The sequence below is a fragment of the Rhyacophila brunnea genome, unplaced genomic scaffold (genome assembly GCF_057557595.1).
Source record: "Rhyacophila brunnea isolate RB1 unplaced genomic scaffold, BYU_Rbru_1.0 scaffold_19, whole genome shotgun sequence".
Lineage (NCBI taxonomy): Eukaryota > Metazoa > Arthropoda > Insecta > Trichoptera > Rhyacophilidae > Rhyacophila > Rhyacophila brunnea.
The window spans coordinates 28,791,765-28,815,268 of NW_028232848.1; the positions used below are offsets into that span (position 1 = coordinate 28,791,765).

The 23,504-nt window shown below is 34.2% G+C and overlaps 1 protein-coding gene across 1 annotated transcript in view; it reads right to left on the reverse strand.

Moving 5' to 3' along the window:
- LOC147072887 (furin-like protease 1, isoforms 1/1-X/2) overlaps positions 1-23,504 on the reverse strand; it is a gene marked incomplete at its 5' end in the record, with an annotated part of 100,347 nt that overhangs the window by 13,886 nt on the left and 62,957 nt on the right. The window contains 5 exons of the mRNA XM_085945746.1: positions 599-785; positions 8,210-8,348; positions 11,403-11,612; positions 12,905-13,077; positions 17,599-17,764. Of these exons, the coding sequence (XP_085801872.1) occupies positions 599-785; positions 8,210-8,348; positions 11,403-11,612; positions 12,905-13,077; positions 17,599-17,764 (875 nt within the window). The remainder of the gene's footprint in view (positions 1-598; positions 786-8,209; positions 8,349-11,402; positions 11,613-12,904; positions 13,078-17,598; positions 17,765-23,504) is intronic.

Here is a 23,504-nt window from a genome sequence, read left to right on the forward strand (position 1 = left end):
TGTGTAGTATTGAAATTAACAATTTTCACTTCAAATTAAAATTATCGATGGAATTTGAATTAAATCCATTAGAATATTCACTTACTTAATTGAGATGTTAAATTATTCCGCACAGATACTTTGTTTTATTTTTTTTTAATAAAAATAAAAATATTCGACCTTTGTATTCAAATATTATGTCATCCCATGGAATAAATGCTTTAAAGATAGGACTTTTGTCGAAACTAACAATATTCACTTCATTACAATGCTAATGTAATTCTGCACCGTTACTTTGTTTTTTATAATGAAATTTTAAATCTTCAACCTACGTGTTTTAAATATAATCTCGTAACATTTTAAATTCATTTACATGAATATTTAAAATTATACAAGTAGGTTGAAAATGGTTAGAAAAATTATATTCTAAACTTTGAGTCAGAACATTTTCAAAAAAATTAAATCTATTACTCTAGAAATGAAACAATTTAAGTTTTTCAAAATATTCATATGTTTGATCTGTAGAGATTTATCTCGAAAGTGACTTTTTTATTATCAATTAAGACACTGGAAGAATGTTTTCAAATATATCTAATAATGTTGTGGAAAAGCAACAAACTTGTCATTGTGAGGAGCAGATACTTCGCACCGGTGCTGAGCAGGAACTGTTCTCCAGGTCCTAGCAAGCTGAACCATCGCGGCTGCGTCCATCAGACCGTAGCCGAAAGAATGCGAGACGTTTCTGCCCACTCCGTTTGTCCGCCATCCACTGGCTTGGAGGTTCGCAGGTTTAGCAGTGCGGACAACTGTAGAAAAAAATGAGTGCACTTAAAATATGAAAAGTACAGTTTCCATGTATGGAAAATAGGAAAATTGATCTAGAACGTTAGCCGAGTATATAATAGATTACAATTATTGCATACCACATATAAAAAATATTTTTGAGGCACGTGTTTCGTTCACATGGCTTTATCAAATATAAACACCGACATTTACATTTTCTTTAATTTGCTCTACAATCCCGTGTAGTTCTTGGCCCCCTCAGGAAGAAATTTATACAGATTTTTAAAATAATAAATAGATGTTATCCACTTGCTTAACCTAAAAGGTCGATGCTTTTAGTCCAAACACACATTGAAAAACAACATAAATATATAACATATCTGGATTCACGCTATTCTTGACAATTTTTAGGTATTATGATTACAAAATTCTAGCATTTGAATAGGTAATACTTTTACAATCTACGAAAACGTTAAGTAATCACATATTATCAGGGTTTCGAACCGGAACTGAACCAAAAACCGGAAAACCGTTATTTTTGTCGGAACGAAAACCGCAAAAAAATATCGATTTTTTCGATTCCGTTCATGTTCAAACACGCGCGTTAACGTGATCTTACTCCCCACTTCAGTTGTCGTAGGCACAACACGTCTTACGTCTTGTTTCTTGGCTCTTGACTGTTGGGTCACTCACTACTACCCATACGTGATTAATTATTTTTTTAATTGTTTTTTATTTCATTCATTAATACAGTAAAACCCCGTTTTTACGTTTTTGAATGGACTGACGAAAAAAAACATAATTCGAAAGAAAACTATTTTTTTAATACAAATAAAAACATTTAAAAATTAATCACTCGGAGCTGAACCCACAACCGGAAAAACCGTTTTTTTCGGAACCGAAACGAAAAAAATAACGGTTTAAAGCCCTGTTAAGTATCGACATTTTGACATTGCTACCTTTAAGAACATGATATATATCTCCATAAAAAGTACATCAGTAACTGCATGGTAAGTATTCGTATCTATTTTGTATGATAATGATGAGTTTTAAGTTTGTTGTGTGATGAGTATCTACCAACTAATATATTTCTGAGTGCTCAGATTTAATGAAAACCAGAACATCCAATATTAATCTTCTCGAATTGAAACAGTGCACGAGAGAATCATTTCATCACATTTGCAGGCAAGTTTATGAACTCTCCTCATATGTCACACGGAAACGTCGAGCTAGTTTTAATCATAATTACCAAGTCACTGGCACATTCACCAGTAGATAGCTATTCTGAAATACATACTATTTGAATGAGCTAGCCGCAATTTAGGGTAGTTAATATGAGTCTTCGCAAATACTGAATGAACATTCTAAGCGCTTAGCTTCTCGAATGAGATGTTCATCAAAACTATATTAAACTAATTTTACGTAAAGATATAGTCAAAGTATATCACAGTAAATGGAAACTTAATTAAACGCAAATAAAAAACAAGGCAACATCCTTTTCATTATAGCAAAATGTATAAAGAATAGAAGAAAATTTGAATAACAAAATACCTATCGAATTTTCGAAAGACAAATATCAAAAATATACGTTGAAATTTTGAAGAAATAAAATCGGTTTTTTATGTTTTCTGTACTCAATGTATCTTAATAATATTTAATAATTTCATAGACAACTAGGTAGGTGTAAAGTAAAGACATCGTACGTTAGTTCGTGTGATTTTTTTACTAATTGTAGAATTACACCTAAAATTCACAGTCCACTATAATATTCAGGCCGTGACACGAAACTGTGTACGTCAATCGTAGTGCTAGATATTGTTTATACTTCGTAACTGTTTATAGACACTTATGAATGTTTCGTATTGAAAAAAAATGGAGAGTTAGTTAAACGTGAGTAAGAATTTATTAAATTTATTTACAAACCTCTACTCTGTGGAGGCCCATATGATCCTATTAGGATCGGGCATGGTCGAAAGAATGAATTTATTATGAAAGAAATATGCAATCGAAAATCTTAATTTACTATAAATAATATTTTAAATTTCAATTTTTTTTTAACATATTGTGGACATTACAAATTATAAGTTTAAGACGTTCACAACATGACATTTAGAAACAAAGATATATAAATATAACAGTATTACATAAAAAAAGAGATAGATGAGTAGATAAATTAGATAGGTACAAGGAAGTACACCGGATGAGTTAACCCTTTATAGGGCAAAGGTCGAAAACGGTTTGCATTGCATTCTAAATTACGAAATAACTAGCAATACTAACGGAATTCGCCATTTAAAGCCGCGGCCTAGATCTAGACGATCTTGTTAAAACCCCTATGCTTGTAATCGAAGAAGAATAATAATTTAGTGAATATTTATCCCAGCACGAAAATAATAACAAAAAACAGCGACAACTTTAAATGTAGTAAATTCGGTACTGTTCGGTTATACCGGAGCCAGCGGAAAACGCATTTTGAAAATAGCCGATAAACTGGATTATTTGTTAGTTTCGGTTAGTTTAGGTTCGGTTAGGTTGGGTTAGGTTAGGTTAGGTTAGGTTAGGTTTGGTTAGGTTAACCTAACAAATAATCCAGTTTATCGGCTATTTTCAAAATGCGTTTTTCGCTGGCTCCGGTATAACCGAACAGTACCGTAAATTCTAATGGATTTAAGTCTTGTACTATTCCATTTGAGTAATTTTTTGCGACCCATGTTTCGCTCTTTCGGCATCTTCAGGCGCTGTGTACACTCACCAATGGCAAACATACACTGACAACGAAGACTCTTAACTCCAGCCTTTATAATAAATCAATACAATGAAGTAGGTAAAAATTCCATCACCTACCTATCAAGTCAAGGGTCAACAATAAAAAAAATCTATTACAACAAACAAATTATGAATAGTTAAAGTGTAAAAGGTAAAAAAACTAATTAATAAAAACCCCTATATTTTTAATAATACACTCGATAAGTATATTATAACTCCATAATGTCCAATACTTACAAGTACTAATGATCTCATATTAAGCTTTGACTGTTTATTATACATAGAAAAGTGAAATTATAAAAGTAATGTTATACACGACGTGAAATAATAAATTGCTACCATTGTAGATTTGAATAGTTATTATTACTCTAACATGTTATATAGTTTCAAGCCCAACTTTGATAGTCAATTAAATAGTTAATGAGCAACTTGTAGGTAGGCATCCTGGTAATATCGAGATAGATCTTGTCGTAATTGCAGGTTATTACATCGTTGGGCATGTCTCAATTACCTGCGAGCGCGAAACTTTGAGGTAAATGCACAGAATGCGTTTTAATTATGTATGACACGCAGGGCTGCTTCATCCTTGTATGAACGTAATGTATGCCTCGCACGGATGGCAAAATTAACGCTGCGAGCAGGCACTACCGCTAACCACAACCACCGGTTGGAATGACACACTGCGGACTGCATTTTCCGGAAAATTGTATTTATGCAGTTGACCGTATCACGGATCAATGTTGGATGTTTTATAGGAAACAGATAGTGGTACAGACGAACTTGGTTATTCCGATCACGGAAATATGTAATGTGTATATAATAGATGTAATGAGAAAACATTCGTTGACATTTTAGTTTATGATTTTCTCCATACATTTATTCACTTTTATAACGAGCTACTTCTCGGGTAGGTAAATGTGCCGCAGAGGTGGCCATGAGATTTTACAACTTTCTTTTTATAACAAAACAAACCTAACCAAACCTAATATAACCTAACATAACGTAACCGAATCTAACATCTAACCAATCCCAACCTAATATTACCTCATACAATCTTCGTTTGTGATAATGGTGCATCAAAATGTATGAAAATTTCAAATTTTTCAATTAACGATTATTGGATCGAAAAGCCGATGCGCCGACAGAAAAGGGTATTTATTATAAATGTGTACATGTAATCAACTGATTTCGTAAAAAAAAAATAAAGCTCAACTAACCTCAGCTAACAGCAAAACTGTTAATGTGTCGATCGTTTAAAAATAACATTTCCGACCGGCCAGTTAACTAGACCGATGCCGCCGGAATCGGATTAAGTTTATGACACTAGTTAAGTGTCTAAGTACCTAATTAGTGTTTTCGCCGACAACATTGAAAAAGTATCCACGCATATGGTTGAAATTGCATGTGAAAAAATCAAGCTTTGTGAAGTCAGTAGGTAGTCTACCAGCGCCGGCGGCTCATCACTTCAATACAATGAACAACTTATTTTGTAGTTTATGAATGCCATGCTTGTTTCAGGGATTTTTACGATGGTTTTCATTTTTTTTGTTATATGCTTAAATAGAACGTGGCGCGAAAAATATTATATAATCATATAACGAGTAATGCTTATAACGAGCAAATTCAGTCGGTCCCATCTTCCTCGTAATAACCAAGTTCGACTGTATTGTACTGAGACCAAATGTATTTTTAAATAAACCAATTAAAAATACGTACCTAACAAAAATCATCAGAATACGAGGGAAAGACAGAAGAAAATATTATATAGGTAAGTCAATTAGAAGAATAATCATTTCGAACAATTTATATAACATTCTTACCCTATCAATTATTATCAGATATTTGATACAAATTAATGTTGTTATTGAACCTAATAAAATTGGAATATTAAAGTCTACAAACAAGAATCGCATTGTCTCCTTCTTAAGATGTAAAATACGCCATGACAGCGTGAGAAAAAATACAGATTCCTAGTTGGTTAGAAAGACCTTAGGGCCAGAACATAATTTACCCAAGAGAGATTTTTGGAAATAGTTTTTACACAATTAAAAGATTTTTTTAAAATATAAATTGATGCGTTTAGAATCACTTGGCTTTATTTACTAAAAATGAGAAAAATAAAAAATGTGAGTTATGACTCTAGACAACTCAAATGGTTTTGCAATATACCTACGTACAACTAACTTCACGGTGAAATTCTTTACGATCAACGCGTCATCTTTTATGGCAATGCTATATGGCCATCTCTTTCCGGTATAGCAGCTCACGGTGAACTGTGATACGGCGTACTGAATACGTGTAATTTACATGTAACCCTTTCCTCGTACTATCTATATGAGACGTCATCAAACACTGTGTAGCGTGCGATGACCGGAAGCGACTGTACTCACTGTTCCAGCCTTAGATGACCTTTGTTTGTGTATTGGTGATTGTAGGTAGGACTGTGGTGTATTATTGATAGTAGGGTGACTTAGACGGCGATGCCACATCCGTGTCACAGTGTTTGTGAACCATTCGGCCAATCATCGTGCGTATTACTGATTTCACTAACACCTAGGGGCATTAAACATTAAAGACTAAAACAAGCTTTACATTGTACCCTGTACACGTACTTTTACACGCAAATTGTCGCTTCCACTGTGGACACCTGCACTTTTTCAACCATTACCGCCCTAAACAACACACGCTTTATATTTCCATTATTGGAGGAATTTATTTTGAATTTATCTGTACATATTCCATTGGTGAAGTTTGTTATCAATACGCAGTTTATCACCTGTGCACATCTTTAAACGTGTATTCCCATTATTAATTGCCACTTTAATTATCGCGCAGATGTAAAATTTCGTGTTAATAGTAAACGCGACCGCTAGAAAAAGAATAAGGTGACTGATCACATACTATAATTACATTTTAAGTCAATACTTTTAATTATGCATACAAAATAGACCTTTAAGGTGAAACCGTGTATAAATGAAATTATTATTAAAATTGTATAACATTTTCAAAACTTGGATTTACAAAAAAGCGGTCACAGTGGCAACCCCGAAGGCTTGGGGGTTGCTCATCCAATTAATACGAATGTTGGCATTCGTAGAAAGTGAAATGTGATGTGAATTTTTCATTAATTGCGTTCTCATTATTAACTTTTTGAACAGCAATACGTCATGAGCGTTATTAGTTATATAGTTCCCACCTATTCTTGTCCATTCAAACATCACATACTAATTATAATACGTAGTTATAGAAGAGTAGTACCTACAATTTGAGAGATAGCGTGTCGGCTTGTAATATCGTAGGTCTCGGGTTTGAATCTCAGGTCTGGTAAAATTTACATGTTGTTTTTGGACCGAATAGATTGAACAAATGGTTAACATCCATGTTTCGTTAATACAATACAACCTCCACTCTGTGGAGGTCCATATGATCTTATTAGGATAGTACATACATTAGGTAAGTTTACGATAATTTGTCAAAATGGTAATAAAAAAATCTATCTGATGATATTATGGTATTCGACAATATTTATCACATGTGCTTTTCCCACGACTACCTAAAGATCCAAACTTTTCAAAATGTTTACCGTGGCGAAACGAATGAGAAACTAATACCAAGTATGTATTAGATGATGACACCCATTATTAATTTTTCATACCAACCCAATTAGGGAATCCAATCCCGGGATCCCAGACAATTTTCGATACTCATGAATCCCGGGATTAGTAAACATAATCCCGAAACTTTCGGGGTTGATTTTTTTATCAATCATAAACAATTGGTATTGCAGGCATAATATTATATGAGTGATAAGCATGCAAAACAGTACCTATTTGTCAATGAAGATACATATATACACACGAATTTTGCTTATAATATCACCGACTGTAAGTAGGAATTCATAAAATTTTCCCACAAATATCTAAGTAAATGGTCTACAGGTTTAATCACAACATGGTGGTTACCTTGAAATTCGCCTATTCAGTAACATTATAATGTTTTAATTGTTGAACTGTTTAATTTTCTTATATTTTATTTTATTATAATATTTTTTTGTATTTATTGTCAACATAATATGTTATTTGTTATTTTAATATGAATAAATAATACTGTTTTATTTTCACATAATTATTTATATTACAATATTATTTACTTCATTAAACCTATGTATGTCCAAAATTGAAAGAACACAATATTAAAAATAAATTTCTTAAATAGTATAAATTATACCTACTAGACATTTTTGACTGACTTTATTCAACGTTATTTGTATAAGTATATAAAAAATTTTAATTAACTATCTAAAAAAATGACAATCCCGGGATCGTCAAATTGTAATCCCAAAATCCCGGGATCAAAATTATGGCTCGAGATTTGATTCCCTAATCCCAATAATGACTGATACACTCACTGCGTCACATTTCAATAAGCAATAATTCCATTAAATCAGCTGAATGACACGAACGTGGTATGGTCAATCAATAAGATAGTAGGTACTCATGCCATGTGACATATTCTTGGCTTCTTCAAATAACTACAAGGCTATTTACTAGTAACTAGACCAGACGACTAATACAGTAGAAGATTAATATATGGATTTTTGAAACTACAACAGAACAACCGAAACATATTTATATATTTAAATTCCTTATGTTCGAATGCAGGTAAATGAATAATTACTCACCGATATGCTGCATATCACGCCACGTGAGGTCCCTGTTGACTTCGAGTGCCAGGGCGCATATTCCAGCGGCCAGCGGTGCGGAAGCTGAGGTACCCGTGTGACTGTTCGTGCAAGAATGGTGCAGGTCCGTTGTAACCACCTATGGGGAAGACAATGCATTTGCATATTAATGGTATGCAATGAATTTACTTAATGAATCCATCTTTAAATACAGAGCACAAAAAAATGGTTTATATTTTTTAATAATAACATATTGTAAATACATTTCATTATTGAATTCCTAATACCTATTCATTATGGTAATATTAATTATTCATTTTATTTATTTTGAACGGTCGATGTCTTAGAAGTATATTTAAATTTATTATTAGTCGTATTTTCAAAAAATATTTTTGTCTCTTTTTTTGAATTGGTTGGTCAAAATATCTGTGTTATTGTATATTCTTTATTAGTAGACAATGTTCCTCTAAAGCGCACGTCATCATCATCATCAGCCGGGGTCAATCCACTGCTGGATGAATGCCTCCCCAAGCTTTCTCCAACTCTCTCGGTCCTGTGTCGTTCGCTGCCACGTATTTCCGCCGAACTTTACCAGTTCATCAACCCAGCGGCTTTTAGGGCGACCCTGTGGCCGTTTCGTACCCCTTGGGTACCATTGGATGACGGCATTTGTCCAGCGGCCGTCCTTTTGGCGAGCAATGTGCCCCGCCCATCTCCATTTCAGCTGTTTGGCAACGTCTATTACATCGCGTACTCTTGTCTGCTTCCTAACCCATTCGTTTCTCTTGCGGTCCTTTCGCGTGATGCCCAACATGCACCTCTCCATGCCTCGCTGTGTGACTCTTAGCCTTTGGACATCTCTCGTGTTGAGGGTCCACGTCTCGCAGCCGTATGTGAGCACGGGTAGCACACATTGGTTGGACACCCTACGCTTAAGACATAATGGTAGGTCACTCTTGAAGACACTATTCAGACGTCCGAAAGCACTCCATCCCAGCTTTGTTCTTCGAGCAATTTCATCGTGCATGCTTCCGTCTATGGACACCTGCTGTCCGAGATAGACGTAGCTGCTGACTTGCTCGAGTTGGGTGCCAGAAATACAGATAATCGCAGGGTCCGAAAAACAGTTACTCATCACTTTTGTCTTTGAGACATTTATCTTTAGACCGACCGTTTGACTGACATCCGCGAGTTCTTGCATTCTACCTTGGAGGTCTTTCGGGTCCTGTGAGAGTACAACAATATCATCTGCAAAGCGCAGGTGACTGAGTTGCTCTCCATTAATTGGAACACCTTTTTCCTCCCAATCAAGTCTCCTAAATAAGTCCTCAAGAGTAGCGGTGAATAGTTTAGGTGAAATGGTATCACCTTGCCGGACACCTTTGTTAATGGGGAATTTACACGACCGTTTGTGGAGTTTCACGCATGCTGTGGCATCACTGTATATAAGCGTATAAAGCGCACGTAAGCGGTACAAAATATTAAATAAGTGGAATTAGTATGAGGTACCTATATATTTTGTTTTATTTTATTTAATATAATGCATGTTCACCATGAATTGACACAAACCATAAAAGAATAATAACCCAGATGAAGTAATTTGATCAAAAGTAGATAGTATTAAATCCAGACGCATACTGAAAAATTATAAAAATACGTAGACATATTATACTCGTATTATATTAGTATATCAACGTCTCTAGATTAACAATATTAAATGTTAAAATTATATCGGTCTGAATCATAGTTTACTAAACTTTTTGGAACAACCACCCTCTGTAAAGATATATTATCATCATCAGCCGGGGTCGATCCACTGCTGTAAGAAGGTCTTCTTTAGATCCCTCTACTTTTCTCGGTCCCTAGTTCTTTGCTGCCACGTACAACCACCTAACTTTATGAGTCCGTCTATCCAGTGGGTTTTAGAACATTCCTGTGGGCGTTTAGTTCCCCTTGGGTACCACTGTATGACGGCATCTGTACATCGGTAGTCCACTAGAGACATGTCTAGCCCATTGTCATCTCATCTGTTTAGCTACCTCTATCACATCGCGTACTCTTATCCATAGATTTATTTTGTGATCTTTACGCGTTATGCCCAAGATGCATCTTTCCATGCTACATTGCGCTACTCGGAATTTTTTTATTTCTCTTACACTAAGAGTCCATGGTTCACATGCATACGTGAGCAAGCATTGGTAGCACACTAGTTGAACACTTCACGCTTAATACACAAAGGAGGTCGCTTTTGAAGATACTATTCAGGCGCCCAAATGCACTCCACGCCAGTTTGGTTCTGCGAGCAATCTCGCCATGCATAGGTACCAGTAGCGAAGGGTGGAGGTAGGCTGTTAAGATCTGTCATAAATAGTGCATATTACACTTTGTTAGTCATACGTATTTGTTTTTATTGAACTAAGATTACAATTTACAGATGGTAATGGTTAGTTTTTAAAAGTCATAATAAATAGTTTTGGTATATTTTGGATACGAGAAAATTGTGCACAATTTTTCATTCATACTTATTTGTTAGATTAAGACTACATATTACACATTCTGTTGGTTCATTTTTTTTTTTAATTCATTAAGCCCTGCCTGACCTGACCATGACCATGATAATATTTTATATCTATTATAGATAGATATAAAATATTATTCTATCTATAAAATATTCAAAATTATGTATGATTTATTGGCATAATTTTAGATATTTTATGGATAGATGAGTATTTTTCGCCTATTATCTATTATGGTTTGGTTTCCCAGGGTGTAATTAGATTTTAAAAACTAACCAACACCAGCTGTAAATTATTGTAGTCTTAGTTTAACGAAAACAAATACCTACGTATGACTGACTAAATTTAGTGTGCACTATTTATGGTGGAACTAAACAGTCAACCTCCACCCTTTGCCACTAATATAAAATCAATGCCTTCTCACATAAAGTCCACGTTTAACTGTGACGTTTTTTATGAGCAAGCACGCATGACTCCCGATGACTTGTGAACGTATAAAATTATTCATTGAATTGAATATGAGTCGTGCATCGATTTACATTCTTTGCCCCTTTTATATATTTATCACTTAGCCTGGCCCAAGAGAGTCATAACGCCAACTCTAGAATTCACTAGTATATTGAAACCTATTTAGATAGAAAACTATTAAAAAATCTATTTGTTATATAATCGCATACCTGCTTCTCGTTCATAGAACCACTGCTATACGTGGTCGCCAATGTTGAACTGCACATTTCCGAATACCAGGGGACTTCCCCCTTTTCTGTAGCCGAGCTGATAGATAAGGTCCAGATGGAGTTTGTGTAACCGTCACAGTTACAGTTGTCGTGGTCTCGACCTCCGTTTCCGGAAGCCCAGATAAAGATGGATCCCTTACCGGAACGACCCTGTAATGAAAAAAATATTTAGATGTGTGTTCCGTTAGTACCTTTAGACACCGTTGGTCAAAGTGGTTACTCTATTCTATTTAATGGAGATACATTTTAAACTAAATTAACCTTTTGTATGCCTCTCGACATTACTATAGCAGTATCTGGCAGGCCGCAGATTTTTAATGACACACGTTGACGATAGAGCGAAGCTCTAACTAAAATCGCTGTAATACCGATAATATGTAGCTCAGTATTTCATAATTATTCAAACAGATGTCACTCTGTGTTTATTTTTTTAGAATATGCAAATCAATCGACAGTGGCTAGTAATTTTAGTTTAAAGTCGGACGAGATAACTCGCGAAATTTGTATCTGCGGCCTGTCGATTACGGCTTCGTAGAGCAAGACAACTCACTGAAGGCATAGAACTGGTAAAAGGAATACTATTGTCGTCAAGAATTCACTGTCATTTTCAATAAAAACAGGAATACAAATTGAAAAGAATTAGAATGTTTGGCAAGAAAGTTGTATATAGGTAGGTAATGAATTCGTTCACCACAAATTAATTTACTAAAAATTATAACACTTATAATATATCCAGCACCATTGCTTCCTAGCACTACATGGGTGACATACTTTAATATACATGTTTTGTTGTCAAAACAAAACAATGAAGCGAAAACAATTGTCAGCATTTCCTCAATCATAACTAGATTAGTAGGGTCTATTATGCTTTGTTAATTGCGACAGTCTTTCTTGTAATATATCGACTGCAATTGTATAAATAGGAATGACAATCCATAAATCTTCACCACAGTCACACACTACAACAGGACGTGATGCCCAATGATAGTAGTGTAGTAGTATAAGTAAAACGATTACATGGCTTTGAGAAAATTGCATAGTACATTCTGTACATTAGTTACCTCACCGGGACTCGAACCCAGGGTGGAGAACCCAGTGTCTTACGCACTGGACCAGTGGACGATGTACGCTGAGTACGGTGTAGAAGGCAACTGATCCATTCAAAAAGTGGTGTTGGCGTTGAATGATTCGTAATTTTTGGACAGAGCGCTCGACGAACCAATCAATCATTTAGAAAGTAACTAAAGGTTTGTCAGCAATATGTTTGAGAATTGAAACGCATTTTAAAGTTTTTTGGACATATTGTTTGTTGCGGAGTAGATAATCTGGAGGGAGTGGTAGTTTCACGTAGCCTCCATTAAAAGCTACGAAAATGAGGAGCGTTGACGCGCTGGAGCAACAAAGTAAAGGGAACCATTATTATTGATTTTTATTATGATTACCTTTGTAACTCCCTCTATAAATGCTCGCGTCGCAAGTTCGCCTGGTCCATCCACCGTTTTACCATCGTCGTCTGGTCCCCAAGAAGCGCTATAGATGTCAATGTGCTGAGGGTTCAGACTGAGAGAACGCGCCTCCACTGCATCAGTTACGTCTCCATCCAACATCCTGACTCCTGTAGAAAGAAAATATAAACCAGTCTTATAAAATAAAATATAAATGTGGTTCAACTATTAACAAAAAATACACCAAGTATATAAGATTGTATTATCTAATTAAAAAATGTAAATTATGTTCTTAATCCACATAATTCAATAATGACGAGAAAGTACCAGAGATTGCTTAGCCAAATTATTTTCTATTCAGGAACTTTGTGAATCCGTCAAGTTTTACTTTAATAACTACTTTATTAACGATACCCAGTCATCAAGTTATCCAGAAACATAAGAGATAACTAACAGTCAAATATTTTCTCATTATGGAATTATGTCGTAGAGTTATTCACGTAATAAGCAGGTTTATTGAGACAGTAAAACAAGTGCAGATATTATAAAGATATTTAGATTAACAGTTACAAATATTCTAAATGCATATATCACTCGTGACGAACAGTAAAAATAAAGCCACCATAATCAATTTAAATTTACCAACATTAGTATTGTATTGTTATGGCTGCCAAAGTTAAAAACATTTTAGAAATGTATCGGTGAAACTCTGTCAGACGTACCTACTTGTAGATATAACAATCTATTTAACCTTTGACATAAACACTACCAGCACATTTTATTAAGCCTTACAAAATTCTACAAACATTTCTATAAACGAGTGCTGAATCCACCTAACGACCTCAAACATTTCAACTAGCAAAACAGTGACAAATACGAATCCTGTAAGTCAAACACATACATAAAATACAGTTAACTGAATGTAAACTGTAACATACACAACTAAAATACGGCCGGAGGTCCGAGCGAGTAGGTATTTAGAAAATTCGTTTTAAACTTTAACCGCTGCACAATTTACGCCCACTGCTTCTGTTTACAGTGGCGTATAAAGGGTTAACCCGCATTCAAATAAAATGAATGTATGAACAACGTAGCGTTTGAATGAAAACGATATATATATAGGTTATACGTTGTTTTTCATATCAGCAATAAGCACGCGTGGTCAGAGGAAATACTCACTGTCATGTTTTGCCTAATAGGTTTAGACAATAATCAATAAGCCTGACATTTTGGTGCCGTGGTTGATGCATTTAGGCCCGTTTCAGACGGGACACCGGTGTTGCGCTTGATATAATATGGGAGGCCTTTGTATTCGAATAAAGGGGCCATTGTATTATGTTTATGAACGCCCCAGAGTTAAAGAGTCAACACATAATTTAGCGTTATAAATTATAACATAAAACTGGCTGTGGTAATAAAAACAAGTATCGGCGGCGCCGACGGAAAAGTGTACCGGATACGCGTTGGTTCATTAGCTCTGGGGCGTTCATAAACATAATAGAACGGCCCCTTTATTCGAATACAAAGCCCTCCTTATTATATACGAGCGCGACAGCGGTGTCCCGTCTGAAACGGGCCTCAGTTAACCGATTATAGAGTACATCTTAACATTGTTCATTTGTCATTTTAGTAGGAATTTTTTTAAAAGCTAATTAAAATGAATTTTGAACACGTTACATAGTTCTATTGTTTATAGGTAATTTAATACGCTTACTGAATGTATTAATAGCGAGCATTATATAATGTATCAACTGGTTTTTTACATTACACATTGAAAATATGTTTTTATATTCAATCCTATTCTTCGTATGAAATAAGGTTTTCCCGTATTATTCGTGAGTGCGCATAGTGCCTGACGATGCCTAAAAACGAAACCCCGGTTCGCAAAAAAACTATTTAAATGGAACAGTACAAAACTTTAATCAATTAAAATTTTAATAGATTTAGTTTATGTATCATAACTCATTACGTCACCGATTTATTTTTAAAAGTTATATCTTTATAAATATCTGTAATTCTATATCAAATGTCTATGACAAGATATATAGCGTATCAATCTGAGCATGTTAATAATTCATTCTGTCATGTTTCTGGGGCAAGCAAAAAGACTTATTCGCTTCAGCTTTTAACTATGTTTAATAATAAGTTAACATTAAATCGTGTAATTGTCAAATGCCTGAATAAATAAATGTTTGTGAACGGTCAACCAACCACGCGAAAATGTTTTTGTTGTTAAATTCACCCAATCTATAATAATTATTGAAACCGTCTTTCATGGCTCTAGTAGGTATAGGATGTTACAAAACCTATATGTACGAAATGTGAATTGAGTTTAAATAAACGCCACAGTTGAGAATTAAAACGAAAACATTATTAAGTAAAACGAGTAGGTACGAAAATTATTTCGATGCCACTGAGTTTTTGAATACGAGCGATATATTATAAAGCAGCAAATCTCATTGAGCGCCTACTAATACTGCCTGCGCATTGGTCTGTGATCAAACTGTGGTCAAACAAATCAGGGACGGCGGGATTCCGATCGACGGCCAACGTGAGCTTAAAAGATTTGCGGATTCGGTCCAATTTAGTCGGAAATAATTTTACCCGCTGTGATTTAAGCGGAAACAAAAGTAATGATTCTATACATTCTAGTGAACGCCATTCACATCGAGAGTCTTAGAATATTTATCTTAGGTCGCTCACGATATAACTTTTTGCTAGCCAGGATATGAACACGTGGCGGAAAAAAAATGGTATATATTGTATTAACTGTCCATACAATATTATTGAGATTCTCAAGCATGGCATGTATCAGATATTATAGACCGGGGGTCGGCGGACAGGAGTAAATCATTACAAAAATACAATTAAAAGAATATACTTACCTGCATGTATTAAAAATACAAAATAATCGTGAACATATAAAACTGTTACAACAATCAAACTGCCTTCTATGCAAACAACTAAATCCCAAATATTCTTAATCCACAAGTAAAACTCAACAAAATAAAATGTGCCATATTTTTGTTTTATATGTACTTTTTCTTTAGAACCTTATGTTAGAATATTCTTATTGAAATTTAATAATATATATTATATGTTTTATTATATTTATGTTTACACAATATGCAAGATTTTTTTAATTTTCGTTGGTTTTATTCAATACTAAATATAGATTTGAGAATATACATTTTTAACTGAAAATTCATCATTGTGAAAAGCCCATTTATTAGAAAAATCCTTGTGAAAGGCTAGACATTGTTGGCACTGGATATTTTCATTACCTAAGTGCTATTTATAAACAAGGAGAGTCGCTAATAAAGACCATACCTAAGTTAGTTGCGAAACCTAGTTGATAAGTTAATTTATTTGAAAGGCAATGGCAGCTTACGTTATATCACGCGCGATTCCTTAGTGAAAATGCATACTAGTACAATATAATAGATTTTCATTATAGAGAAAGCTTTATCGATCACATCGATTGCGTAAAACATCTTGGCTGTAATAAATTTAAATGATTATAATACGGATAATGTTAATCGGATAGAACATTTCAAAGTAATAATTCATTTATTGAGAGTATACTAATTGATTAAAATATTATTTAAACGAAAAAACTTTGAAATCCAAAAAATACGTTGATTTGAAAGCATACACAATTTAGTTAAATATATATATCACATTGATTGCGTAAAAACAAAACTACTAGAACACTTCAAAGTAATTCATTTATTGAGAGTATAATTGATTAAAATATTATTTAACGAAAAAACTTTGAAATTTAAGAAATATGTTGATTTGAAAGCATACACGATTTAGCTAAATATATATTATATATCACATCGATTGCGTAAAAATAAAATCTGCTTCAATAAATTGAAAAGACTATACTTAGAATATTATTAATAGGATATAACATTTCAAAGAATTTGATTTATTGAGAGTATCATTGATTAAAATAATACTAAAACGGCTAATGAAAAAACTTTGAACTGATATAATTTTAAAAATAAACTGATTTGAAAGCATATACGATTAAGCTAAATTTATCGCTAATTAAAATCCACGCATGATTTATTTTATATATAAAATGGCAAACTGATTTGAGAAATATTGCTTGCTATTTTCACGGTTTTTTTATCACCGTGTTCCTCGAATTTTTAGGCTCGTTCCAAAAGCAATATTTAACACGTAATATAATATTTAAGTTAAGTTTTGACACCCATGGTGGCCGCGCGGCTTAAGCGTTGGACTATAAAGCCGCGGGTCCCAGGTTCGAATCCTGGGTCTGGCAAGTACACATATTGTTTTTCAATTTGCGTGTGTCAGGGTATGGACCAAATAGGTTGAGAAAGTGGCTGACATCCATTTCTCGTAAAAAAAAAATTCTTTCAATACAAATCTCCATTCTGTGGAGGCCCATATGATCCTATCAGGATCGGACAAGGTCGGAAAAAAATATTTAAGTTATATACTGCATACACGGTTGTGTATGAATGTGAATGTGGCTCGTGTGTCGAAAAGAGTTAAGTGTTTGACTAATAGCGAACGTTGTTTAAAGTAAAAAAGAGGGATGTAATATGTTAAGTTTTAAGTGTTTAAGACACGGTAGTCAGTTGCAATCAAAACGACGATTTTGATGTAGCTTCAAAATTTATTCTTTTTTCTTTATGTGAAGTAATGTTTTTTACCTCCGACGCTGGCGCCGAATGCGACACCGACGGCGCAAAGTGTATTGTTGGCCGTCGCGGCGACTTCTCCAGCGCACCTGGTGCCGTGACGGTTGGAGTCCAGCATGTCGTATCGAGGCATCGGATCTTCATCATGGTTGTTTACGTCATACGAAGCCTGAGGGTCCTGAAACAAATTTAAAAACAACCATAAGTATATGCATTCACAAGGGGTTCCAAGTCATGGGACGATAGTACAACACTAATTGTTCTTCATCGGTATTTTAGGCATATTGCCAGTCTTAACGTCTCACAACAGAATAGAAAAGATACACGTCAGTATATTTTCATCAAATTTAAGGGATGTTATTTTTATAATTACCCTATAAAACATTATTAACACCTAAAATTTACGTTAAAAAATAACATAAAATACTTTGTGGGTAAACACATTTCGGCACACAGCGGTCATACTAAATGATTTTTATGAAAATAAAATTATAATTAGTTAGGTATATTGTAGGAAAATTTTTAAAACCAAAAATTCTACTGTAATTTACATGGAATTTGTTTTTATTTACTCGGACTACCTAGTCTCGATCATACATACCTATAACTGACTAACTTAGTGGAAATTAATATAATTATTAACAAACTATTGTAAATTGAATGATGTAAACACTCTTTCAAATAATAATAAACACAATGGAAATACTTGAAACCGCAGTGCGATGAAGATCGCGAAACTGATGATATAGCAGTGCGCTGGATAATATTATGTCGTTCAGTATGCAGTCATACCTGAACGGCTACCGACATGGCCGCTTTAAAATACGTTAGTTCGAAGACCTCGTCAGCAAAGAACTAGAAACGTACTTACTCGTATAACAGTATATATATATTTGGAGATGTCTTCATTCATCCGACTGACGATGATTATGACTTTAATTTAGTGCCTAAACTGTCTCTAATATTTAATAAAAAATATTTATTTTATAGAATAAATAATACGATTTCAATGAATGTCTTACTCTTTCCACTTCGTTCCTGCCTTAAAAACTAAAAATATTAGCGAAAATACGAAAGAGCATTTTATACTCTGTTTATTTTGCGTCTAGGGATGTTTTATCAAAAGAAAATGTATCGATGCTTGGTATCGATATCGTATCGAGTAAATTAATGTACTGTTAACCTTATCCACTACACTCACTACAGCCATAACCTTTCGTGGACACAGAGCTGTGACTTAATATACACTTGAGATGAATTAGTGAAATTCATAGTGGAAAAATTCACAAAGCACACGTCATTCTAAGTTACAAACAAAATTAAGATCCAAATGTCATACATGAACTCTAAATCTCGTTAGTGTGTAGTATTCTTGAATATGGGTGTATTACATGGAATCCTTATGAAGTTTCGTACAAGCTTATTTTATCAAGTGTCCAGAAGAAATTTATTCGATGGCTTTATTTTAAGAGTCATATACTTATTTTCCTTTCAATAATTCGTCAAACGATTACTTTCCGACTGCCTTTCTACAAGGCATGCAGACTTTTCACTCTCTCGAATCTCGTAGGTCACTTCTGCTCTTGAGATATTTCTGCCTGCTATCACGAGGGATGGTTTCCAACCCTGACGTCATAAAGATTTTAAATGTATATTCGCCTGTCAATTACTTACTATGACCCATCCAAGCTCTGGGTCAGAACTATTTACTCGAGTCAAGCCTATCAGGTACCATTATCGAGGGGTGCAAGACTAGTCAATATGCTCTCTAAAGACCTATAGACATGTTCAGTGATGTGCTGTGCCATTGCCGACTCAAGTAGAACGCCGATACATTGACAACGACTGGTGCTACCTTTTCTGCCCCTCCCGTTGTTGTCTATGGATGACCCGTCATTGCCTGTTATTGTTCTATAGTGTGCTCATACTGGCGAGTCTGTCGTGTTCACACAGGGAATGGTTTGATTTGGATAGATAAGTTACATGATAAATAATACACTAGCATTACCACATCTTCTACAAATGTAATGCATAGATCATGCTACATATTTTTTGGAAATCGTTATTATCGCAGGTTTTCGTGTGAAGGACTAGTCTGACTTTGACAGCTGATGAATAACAGGAATGTATATTATTTATTAATAACACTGATAGTTAATATATTCAATTTGAAACGAGAAAGGGCGAATCAATATGTCAAGGAATCTGATTTTGACAGCTGAACAGTGGACCACTCGTTGCTTGTGAAAAAAGATATGCCCAGACTTTATTTATCTAAAGATGGCGTTGGGTGTGCATTTAATTTTAGAAGCTTTATAGAATTGTTAATGTTTTTTAATTTTTCTTCTTCTCTCTTGTCAGAGTAACATTTGTTATAATATAAATGTCATGTTGTCAACGTGCTGAATTTTGATTTGTTGTGTCCACAATGTTTTGTTTTCCTAAATAAATAAATAAGACGAAGTACGAATTTTAATACTAAAGATTAAAAAAAGAATACTTATATAATTATAAATAACACTACAACAGGCCGTGCGGCTTAATGGGAATAGCATAGTGAAACAGTATTGCAGTAGTATAAACACTATTAAGTAGAAACCATTATACATAACAACACCAACACTTTAAAAAAGTCACATACATGTATTGTGATCTCATCGTGAATCGAAACCGGAGCCCTCAATTGTGAAGCTAGTGCCTTACTCACCTAACTACGAGTCGTAAATACAGGTTAAAATTTAATTGCACATCTTCAAGTACAGTACCAACCCGTCATATATCCGTTACTACCATTGATATACTACTGGATGAATCATATGCTTCTTAAAATGACGCCAGTGTTAAAACTTACTGTTTTAATATCAGCGGACTTAACTCGATATAAGCTCACTTAATATTTGTCTCGAAAACGACCTGGCAATAATTATGAGTAAGCCCGATCTAGCTTGCATCTTACTCTAACTAATAGTCAGCGCATGACGACTTGCTCTGTCCGCTCAGACATGAATTTTTGGTAGCTTGCAAGCTTTGGGTTGCAGCCTTAGGGTCACTATTCCAAGAACGCAAATTTAGTTTTAGAGCCAGGTCAATACGGGTGAAATTCGGGAACCCATGTTAACGGTCTTAACGCATTATACATACAAGGAAATATTATAAGACGATATTCGTCATAATAATAATATAAGATATTATCTTCTTTTGTGGTACATTTTTAAAATGACACTTGTATGGGAACTCCTCATCTAGTAGTATATCAATGGTTACTAATCACTTCGTGTGTTTTTCCCCCCGGTGTTCACAATTACATACAATTCCATGCAGTATTCATATTGGTATTGTATAGAACGAAAGGTAGAGATCAATACTTTTTTGAAATCTCTACTAATTTTAATAAAAATCAACAACGGCATTGCAAAACTAACAAAAACGCCTCGCCGAAATCCCTATATTGGCGGACGGCTAAACAGTTTATTTTTTTTTAATTTAAGTAAGTAGACGCGCAAAGAGTACGTAGTCAGTTGAAAAAATATTTTAATAAAAGCGAGAATCGGAAAAAAAACTCTTTAGTACTGTTAAGTAAATAAAAAACTTTATACGTGTACTTTTCATTTTAATAAAAGCTAGATAGTTTCATATAAAAAAAATTCTCATGTGTAGTGTATAATACAAAGTACTAAGCAGTAGTTTCCAAACTTTACGTGGCTACGCCTCCCTTTTAAAAAATCTAATCTTGGAGCCTCCCCCCCCCCCTTTATTTCATTAAATACATTTTTACACAAAGTGGTTTTTTCTAGTAAGCTGGCTCGATATATGGATTTCATTGCATCTAATGCAGAAAATCCTGTTTCGCAAAAATATGATGTTACTAATGGTAGCAGTACCAAATTGCATTGCTTTTCTTGACAAAGTATTATATTATTCTTCAGTTCGATTCAATCAAAATTGAACAAACGTTTTTGTTTCCATATAGCCATTTTCATTAGTCAAAAAATACACTACAAATAATTATAAAATAAAATTATACATGTGAATTATCATCATTCACAAACATCACTCAATCACATCAAATTGTATCACACAGACATATACATAATAAAATGTTAATATTCTGTAATCAAAACAGCGCAGGAGGTGACTTTTTTTTACTAATAGAACGAATTTGTGGTGCGTGTTTATCTCACTTAACTGGTCGATCCGCAATGCCGGGCCCCCAGGCTGGCGCCCTGTCAGTCCCCTTCTCTTGGGGGCCATGCACAATAGTATATAGATGAGGTATAAAAAAATTAGTCTACATATCTTCATACATGTTTGCAAACAACCTAACTTTTATAGGACTATTTGTTTGTAGTAAAGGCGCACCCCCAGTTTGGAAATCGCTGGCCTAGAGGGTAAAATTGATGGTATTGGGGTTGTTATTTTTTTTTTCATAACATAAGCAAAAAATAAAGCAACTATACATGAGACCGTTAGCTGGGGTTAGAGAAATAAACGTACAGACTACGTTCATGTGAGATTTATTTAGAACGATGGCTACAAAAAGGTTCAACTTGTTAGTGTTGCAGGGGTAGTGTATTGTCCAGAAAGTTTATCATTATTCCTACAATATTGGCGAACGAAAGCACACGCTTCTACAACGTAAGAGTTGAAGTACTTACTAAGGATTAAACGAGTACAGTTTTCACACCACTACGCGAAACAAGACTGAAACATATAATTACTTTGTATGAAAAATTATATTCACTTTATAAATAACATTCGATTATATTCCATGATTATTGTGTGTAAAATGCGGTCACAATTTTTATAACAAATTATAAACGTCAGTGTTTCTGCCAAGCCCTATTTCAACGCTTCAAAAATCTCCATGTCCCATTAGCAAAATTTTATATTTACCTATCTAATTCTGAAAAAAAATGAATTGCTTCAACTAACATGTACAACTCAGAAGAAAGTTAGTGCGATCCTTGTGCTATGCTTCGTCTTCAAACCATTTTTAAGATGACCTTTTTGCCCCCCAAAACATTCAAATTGCACCCCGGTGGGGCGTACGCCCCACCTTGGGAATCACTGATAATACATTAACGTATCCCTTCTTCAAACAATAGAAAATAAAGAAATATTGAAACTTTGTTAATGGATCATATGAGAACAAGAACTCAAGTTAAAACTATAACTAGAAGAACTTTTTGTAAACACTTAACCGAAACTGCAACGTTTTTAGTGTGGTTATATTAGTAATCTAAAAATAATATTAATATTATATAATTGGTAAAATGGCAGCTGTTTTGACGGTTTATTTCACTAAACAATCACTTAAATTTAAATTTTATAATATTGGTTTCGTATAAAAAACAAATGAATTTTATTTTAAATAATATCAGCTGAAGAATTTTATAGAAAGTTTCTTTAGTTTTAATTCACTGATATAGCGCATGTGAGCAAGGTTCATTTGGCGATATATTTCATCGTCTAGTACTTGTGCTATGGGAATAATCATAATAAAAATGCTTAAGCAACCATGTTTTTAATTAACTTCGGCTGAACCATAAAAAGGTTTCTCTGTGTGAAGTGTATTGTAAAGATCCCGAGTTGCGTAGGTTTCTGTTTATTGTTTGCGCTCGCTGCGTGGAAAACCCCGCAAGATTATCTATGGGAAAGTTGGGTCATAAGTCACAAGTTTTTCGATACATTGTAAAACGTCAGCAAGTTTGCATTGTTCGAGAAATAAATAAGCATAAAGAAAATCACGAAAGCTCGCTTGCGATCTCTTTAAAGCTTCCTGCGGCCAAATATTTGTTGAGGATCAATATTTGAGAGAAGGAAATCCGATGTCGGATATCTCGATACGAAGCTTTTTCGGCCAGACATTAAAAACAGGAAAGCTTGAACTGATTTAAGAAAATGATAGTAACAACCGT